Source organism: Culex quinquefasciatus, chromosome 2 (genome assembly GCF_015732765.1).
Source record: "Culex quinquefasciatus strain JHB chromosome 2, VPISU_Cqui_1.0_pri_paternal, whole genome shotgun sequence".
NCBI classification, from domain to species: domain Eukaryota; kingdom Metazoa; phylum Arthropoda; class Insecta; order Diptera; family Culicidae; genus Culex; species Culex quinquefasciatus.
In genome coordinates this window covers 59,583,056-59,591,213 of record NC_051862.1, presented here as the reverse complement: position 1 = coordinate 59,591,213, position 8,158 = coordinate 59,583,056, and the positions used below count along the sequence as shown (strand labels likewise).

Below are 8,158 nucleotides of genomic sequence, written 5' to 3'. Positions count from 1 at the left end.
CGCGCTGCCCCACCATCAAAATACGACTGAGGCAGGCAACACAAGGGGGCAACAGAGGGGGCTGTACTTTTGACATAAAACGTAGAGAATGTTTATTTAAAAAAATCAAAGGTTTGTGAGCAAGATGGAACTTTATCTTTCCCAGGCATTAAAACTTTTTACCAATTTGTTTCAAAGATAAGATGGACGAAAAACTGAAAGATTGGTTTGAATCGATGTTGATTAGAAAATGAACGTGAGCAAATGCCGTGTTTGTTTACAAATCCACATTGGCCCATTTACATACTTTTGCTTCTCACTTTGAGACCTGGTAACCTGATCAGATACAAAGAAGCAGGTTAAAAAAATTGCTCGCGAACGGTATACCAAAAGTTCTTGTCTTGTCTTCCAATCTTCAGCCCAAGAAATTTCTTTGCAAGAGAGTGTGCTAAAGTGCTAAAATGTATTTTTTTAATCGGATTAGTTTATATATTTTCAAACAGTTGGTTACATATAAGTTGTGTTGTAGAATGTACATCAATCAACACTCCAACATCCAAGCTTCTTGAGCTTGTATGAGCCTGGGAGCTTACTGACAAATGTTGTGGCTTGGATTTCAGGGTGTAAGTACTGTAATTACTACTGATACGGGGGGACGTTTGTTTAGGATTTACATGTTATCAGTGTGCAGTGATGCACTATTATACTTTTCTTAATTTACAAAATGTTTTGGCACCTGATTAGGCACAAAGTTACAATGAAGTCAGTTTATGATTTTTTATACCTTCTCAAATATCTCTACAGCATTTTCCACGCTACCCACACAGTTTCTTGTAACGTTCAGTTCAGTTGATACAGTTTTTAATAGTTTTTACGAAATGGAATTTTCTCAACGTATGAATGATATTTGCACCATTTTTTCTATACGAACAACACCACCTTTACGTCTAGGCCATGATTGTTGATACTGGAAATTTTCTTAAACATAATTATTTTTTTCCATTTTACAAAAAGGTTACCAATGTCGTTACCAAAGTGCTCTCAACATCAGTTGAAACTAATATCGAAACACTTTACCAACGACACCAGCGAAAATCACCACCTCTCATTCGAGACTTCGAGATACATGCGAATTGTGTGCTCTTTCGAGATCCGAAAACCGGAAATGGATTGCAGCTGGGAGCGTAACGCCTTCGCATGTGTTTCCTGTACTGAATTGATTTTTTTTTTCTCTTTACTTGGCTTAAAATCTACGGGAATTTTGAAAACTCGATATTTTTGCACTGTTTTTTTGTGCCTACTTTAACAATCAACGTGGACGCCGTTTCCGTTGGTGTAGGTACCGTTGGAATGGTGAGTTCCTTTCGTCACGGAGCCATTGGCGACCTTGCTCTTCTTTGCCGGGGGCTGCTCCACCGAGGAGACGCTCAGGTTGAACTGATGTGTAAAAGGGGGAGAAAAAATGTAATTGTAAATAATTACAACCTCAGACAGGTCGCCTTCTTCAAGTTCTTACCCTGTGCTCCAGAGACATGTGGCTGAGCGGCGGGAGACCAACACAGGCTCGCATAATGTTCTCGATGGCGGTTCGCTGCCGGAACAGAGAGTTGACCACGGGCGTACCCTGCGGAACCAGTGGCGCCTTGCAGAGGTAGCTCAGAATCGAGAGAACCGATCGGAACGGCAAGTACTCGGTGTCGCTCTTCTTCTTGATCTGGACACGAGAGCAAAATTCACCCAAAATGGCCAAATCCAGAATCAGCGGCGACGCAAGCAGCGAATCTTCGCAGGTATTGTGGATAACGAGCGTGTTGTGACCGCCGAGCATGATCTGGCTCGTGTACTCGTCCATGGCGCGTTTGCTGTCACCTGTGGATTGGAAGGATACGTGAGGATCACAGGTTGGCAAATCTGGGGCTTGTCACTACTCACCAACATACGGAACGTATTTAATAACCACACAATGATCGGGATGCTCTTCCGGTTTGTACAAGATGTTGTTCGAGGCGACCATATCGTCAACGACATTGCTCTTTGAAATCTAAAAGAAAAACAATAGCGAATCATTCACAGACCCAATCTCTCGAAACAATCTCAAGCTGTACTCACCTCCTTCGAGCGGAACTGCTGCGGCGCGGACAGGTTGCGTCCGTCATTGTTACCCAAGTGGTTGTAGCTCACGATCGAGACCGGCTTGATACCGGCCGAAACCAAAAAGTCCACCAGCACCGACTTGAGCTTAGTTTGTCCCGACTTGAAGTCATCGCCAGCGATGAATGCTCCGTGATGTTCAGCCAGTTCAATGACTCCAGGTACGAAGGTGTTTTGCGGCGATCCGTTGATGTAGATGCACTAAGAGAATTGTTTGTTTGAACCATTTCTTCAACAGACCAAAACAGAAGCACGCCAAACTTACCCCCTCGGCAATAGCTGCCATCGCGAAGATGGTCGACGGTGAGATTTCCGACTTGTTCTCCTTGAGAGATTTCTCCAGTTCGGTCATGGTGGTGTTCAATCCCTTCTGAACCTCGGAGAACCGCTCGGTGTTGGCGGTCCACAAAACGACCACCTTCTCCACGCCCGAGGACTTTTTAAAGTCCTGGATGTCCTTCACGATCTGCTGGTACTGCTGGTAGCGAGTTCCGGGAATGGTGTTGTCCGCACGGTCGGCCTGGTTCGCCGCGATAAAGTCCGGATCGTAGATCGACGGGCGGGGCTTCAGCTGGGACAGCTTCTTGTACACCTGGTCCTGCAGGGGCACTTCCAGCACCTTGGCACGCACCATGGCGTCGCCAATGTTCATCGAGCTGATGTCCCATCCATCGACCACGATGTCGTCCGGGTTGACCATCGGGACCAGCTTGTTCATCGGAATGTGAACGTCGTGCCCGTTGGCGTCGGTTCCCAGCAGGACGGTCGATGCCTGCGTGATCGAACCGAACCAGTTGGCCTTTTGCATGCCAGTGCGGGTTCTCCACTCCAACCCACGCTTGTTCGCTTCCAGAGCGGCCGTCAGCGTGGAACCGTTGTTTCCACCCCATCCAGCGAGCATCAGACCTAGCTTGGGCACATGGCGTTCCGTGCGGATGCTCAACTCGGTAGTTTCAGGACGCACCTGGAAATTTGGTGGAGTTTCAAAAAGTTGTTCATGAATGTATTTTTTTTTCAGCTTTTCGTATTTTTTAGTTATTTCTTAAATTTAAAGCAACTTGTGCTGACTAACGTTCCTGTCCCTTCGCCCCGAGATCTGCAAACTGACATGGCGGGCGCCGTTAGTGGCCAACGACGACTCAGAAAATTTATGTGATGATTTTTTTTTTATATTTGAAGAAATTTTCGTTTGGAAAAACCAGACATTATTATTAATAATAATGATAAATAAAATGTTGATTGTCAAGGTGAGTGACCATTCCCTAGTGATAACGTTACACGAGTTGCGTAAGAAATTTCATTAGATACGAAAACCCAACACACAAAAGCTCGATAAAACGTGGATTTCCTTATCTAAGATAAGTTTTCACTAATTTCATTCAACCCAGAAAAAAAAAAGTTATCAACTTCCTTGTTACCACGTTCTCAACCAGACGCCTCTAAAGGGTAATTTTATTTTTATTTAAAAATCATATCAATTTCGATAACGACGACAGCTGAATTCTTAAGCCACCTCTTGCATCGTACGATGTGCGAGCTGATATGTGACGCCAAAGACGACGCAAGTAGACTAAACGCGGACAAACCGGCCGGCCGGCAATTCCCATTTTAATACAAAAGCAAAAGAAGATGTTCTAATGATAACAAACGATTAAAACGTTGCTTTTATTGATACTTGATCATCCATATTCAATAAAACATTATTTCCGTCATTATATTTGAGAAAAACAAACATAATGACTTTTGAAATCACCAACGTCTATATCACCCTGCTGTCATTGAGGGGGACGCTTTGTTATGATTCGTTTTTCTTCGCCGAATGAACATGGCGCTCTGTTCATGACGCGTTTTTTTCGTCACGAGGTTCATGTAGTCTTTTGTTTGACAGGTTGACAGGGCTATATAAACAGACACTGCTGATGCCAGAGTAGCCAGAGATTTTGTTTATGTTACTTTATTTAAAATCATTATTAAACAGACTTTACTGAAGTAACTTTTGCTCATTTTTAGTGGAGAGGTGGCTTATTAGGAGTACTTTCAGAATATGCATTAACCCAGAAAGTGTCAAAATGTACATGATGCCTTTTGAAATGTTACCGTCGTATTGTTGAAATTATGATTTTCTAAGCAAAATTAAATTGAAGTATTACTCGAATACAGATTTCAGCTCTGCAAAAAGCTATGTTTGGACAATTTCGCCAAATTCGCTGAAATAACAGCAACTTTCTTCAAAATCTAAGAATTATTAATGTATGTTCTTCCCATCCAAGTATTAGAACTGTGGTTTGCAAGCGAATGTTCTCATTTTAAGTATTTCTTTTTAAAGATAATTGAAAACATATTAAAATTTTGAAAAAGAGCGAAAGAGCCGCTAATTTTATTGACCGAGCGAAAATGAGCGGCTCCTAAAAAAAGAGCGGGTTTGCCTCTAATAGATTGTCATTTAAATATAAGACAAGTTTTTTAAAAATAATTGCAGCGCCTACTCAAATAAAAAAAAAAACTTTAGTTTTAAATCAATGTTTCCTTGCTAAAATTGGTTAAAACCATTCAAAATATTCAGTTTAAATAAGCCATAGAAATTCAAGTCACATATCAACGATATATTCTGTCGAACCGTGTTATGAGCCCATTTGTACACATCACATTTTGTACCGATAGAATCGTTCGGCGATCAATCGAGCGCCTCTCAAAGCGCTGAAAAAAAGTTATTAGCATTTCGCGCATCATTGTGTCGTGCTAATTTAAATTTAAAATTAAGCCGACTCGCCCCGCGGGAGTGCTCTGAGTAACGTCCAGGAGACTGCAAATTGCCGCGTGATCGATTAGAGCGCGCCTGTTAATATATGAGGGGAACATGTGCTCCTGTTCCTACCCTCGGGACATACTGTCGCCCGTTTTTTTTCATGTGCTACGTGTTTTTGAGAAAATATTGCTAATCAGTAAAGCTGCTTGTCAATAAAGTAAATATTTACGGAAAGAATTATCAAGTAATAATTGCTAGTTACACAGTAAAAAATAATGTAAATTTGGAAGCTGTAATTTTGGAAGGTTGAATATTACCTCTTTTATGATATAATTTTACCTCAATTTAGACTGAAAAAGTGGCATTACACCAGAAAGTGGTAAAATTACATCATATGTGCACAATTTTGGATAATGTAGGTCCTGGTATTCTAAGTCATAAAAAGAACATCACTTCAAATTTGGTGGGACCATGGTCAAATTGGGTACTAAAGCGCTATGTCAATTTTTATCTACAACGGTAAAAAACACAGAAAAAAAAAGTTGAATTTTGGAATGTTGAAAATTTGGTAGGTTGAATATTACCTCTTTATTTGTGTAATATTACATAAAAAATGTGTAAAAATGTGAACCTGATGAATATTCATCAAAAACTGATGAAAATTCATCATTTTCTGGGGTAAAATTTATCATTTATTTTGCCACAAAATCTGTCACCATTTCCTGATGAATATTACCATCATTTTTTTTTTCTGTGAACACAAAAAATGACAAGACAACATTTTTTCGATGGATCAACTATGGTTCCATTGGAACGAGCAGTCAAGTAGGACCTTTTCTGCCAAGAAGGACCGCGATGTTAAATTTCAAAATTGATTTAAAAATCCATTTTAAACTCTTTGTGGTCGTACAAAGGGTCATTGTACTCAGAAAAATAAGCTTTATCGCTGTAAACAATAATATCAGCAATCTAAGCTTCATTTTAGGACCCAATCAACCCTCTAATCCTCAATTTTTTGTAGAATTTTTTGTTTTTGCCATGTTTTAAAGGTAATTTTGAGCAATTTTCGAAAAACTTAACCTCTCTTGTTTTATGTTTTTCTTTTTTCATTTTTGAGACCATCCATAAACCACGTGGACACTTTTTTGGGAATCTGTTACGTCGTTTTCCTACATCCAATGGTAGAGCCTCTTACAATTTTATTCAGAAGATTTGGCCGCTCAAGTTTGGGTGTAGCCATTTTTTCAACTTTATGCATTCATTAGTATAACATTTTAAAATTTGTTTAATTGTTTGCCAATTGTAATAAAAATATAATTTTTTATGGAGGACGTTTCAAATGGTAACGAGTGGTAACAACGTTAGAATAGCCTAAATTGCGTAAATGTAGGCTGCTTTTTACATGCCACACTTTTTTTTCTAACGCTGCTATCTCTACACGATTTTGATTTTTCAGACGGTCCTAACGTCGTTACCATTCGTAATGTTCGCCATCATTAAAAATCTGGATAATTCAAATTTGGTGTTTCATTATTTATATTTATAATATATTTCCTTTTTCAAGTATTGTTAACTTTTCGTAACAGAAAATTCTCAAGACATCTGATGTGATAAGAATTTATAAAAGACTTTAAAAAAGTTAAGAAACAATAACAGAAGGTTTTACAAAAGTCATTTAAAAATCATGTTTTTCAAATACTAAATGTTAAGGGTATTTTTGCTCAATCTAGCATGGAAACATTACATCAGCACAAATTAATTTACTAACTTTTTTTCAATAGTAGACGACAAACCAGCCCATTTTTCAACTAGGCCAATGCAAATTTTATTTGATGTTTTTGACACCCAACTAACTCTTCAAATTTTTCCCAAAATATCAGGGAATAATATAAAACGTTTGCTTAGCAATAGAAAATTTCCACAACAAAAAAAAACTTGTACTGTTATTTTTAAAGTCAATTTTCAAATATGTATTCAAAACGAATCATTGTCAGATATATTGTTCAAAAAATTACAATCAAACGCATCAACATTTTTCAACCAAAAGGTAAAAATTAGCGTTTTTTAGCGTATGACGATCATGCCTTACAGGTAGTCTAGACTGACACACCTCTTCCAAACCTGTCCCATCTTCTAAAGTCAACAATCGACCACTGTCAAACATAATTAGCCGAAAACCGAAATCTTGCAAAACCAGTTAGCGGCAAATTCAAAAATTTACATAAAATAGCAGTTAAGACATTAGTCGGTATCCAAGCTTGAAACCCATCATGGGAGAAACGTGTCTCAAAATTCAATTCGCCAAGTCATCTGCCAAGCGGGTGTGGTGTGATTTGCACGAGTTTGTCTTTTTCAGAAGATTTTGTAAGAGGCACATTTTTTTGGTTTGGAAAGAATTTCACAATATGTTTTAATAGCTGCGTTTGTTTGATCTAATTTGAGAAGAGTTCAAAGAGGAAGAAGAGTGTTATTAAAATTAAGTGTAAAATAATTTGTATAATTTGCACTAAATTCCCCTTGCAAAAAAAAAATTGCAACGTAAAATATTTCGTTAGCCCACTTCACACCAAATTTAAGCAGTGTTCAAATAAAAGACACGCTAATAAGAAAACTCTCCTTATTCTTCACACCTTCTTCCTTCTTCGTTCAGTCTGTAGTATTATTCAACACCAAAAAGGTTCATATTTCTGCAATGATAGCAAAATAATGCCCATGTTTATTCTCTTCTACCCAGTCCTACAATGTAAGGAGAATTATGAAGTAACACACAAAAATCAATAGAGAAGCTATTTTTAGTCACTTGACAAAAAAAACCCAATGAATATTCGCCTGGAGAGTGCTGGAATATTCACCCACGCAAATTATTATCGATTTTTTCACACCATTCATAGTGCCTGCTGCTCCCAGGGAAGCCGGGAGCGGCCTTGACCATGGAAAATAACTTAGAGTGCGGTTTACTTACCGTGTATCCTGCAGGGCCTTCCGCGAGAACCGACGTGGTCTGGTACTGGTAGTCCACTTCGATATGTTTATCACTGTAGTGCACATTGGGCGACTCAACGTTTAGGGAAGAAGCCATTTTCCGAAGCTTTGAAGCTGTTCGAGGTTGATTCGAGACGGTGACACCTGATGAATATCCTCACGGACTTGGGCCAGGTAGTTAGGCTAAGTGGATCTGATTTTACACCTGCACGGCAATACTGCTTTTCCTCTGCATGGAACGGATGCGACCGGTCGCTACACGAGTTGGGATGAAACTAACCTGGCACTGGAAAGCTAAGG

The 8,158-nt window shown here is 39.2% G+C and overlaps 1 protein-coding gene across 1 annotated transcript; it reads right to left on the bottom strand.

The window, feature by feature from the left end:
- Nucleotides 1–443: 443 nt before the first annotated feature.
- LOC6038559 (inositol-3-phosphate synthase) lies at nt 444–8,158 on the bottom strand. Its single transcript, XM_001848293.2, has 6 exons — nt 7,839–8,158; nt 2,396–3,094; nt 2,089–2,331; nt 1,912–2,020; nt 1,496–1,848; nt 444–1,416 (listed from the first exon to the last, which is right to left on the bottom strand). The coding sequence occupies exons 1-6, from the start codon at nt 7,953–7,955 to the stop codon at nt 1,282–1,284; spliced, it is 1,656 nt and encodes a 551-aa protein (XP_001848345.2). The 5' UTR covers nt 7,956–8,158; the 3' UTR covers nt 444–1,281.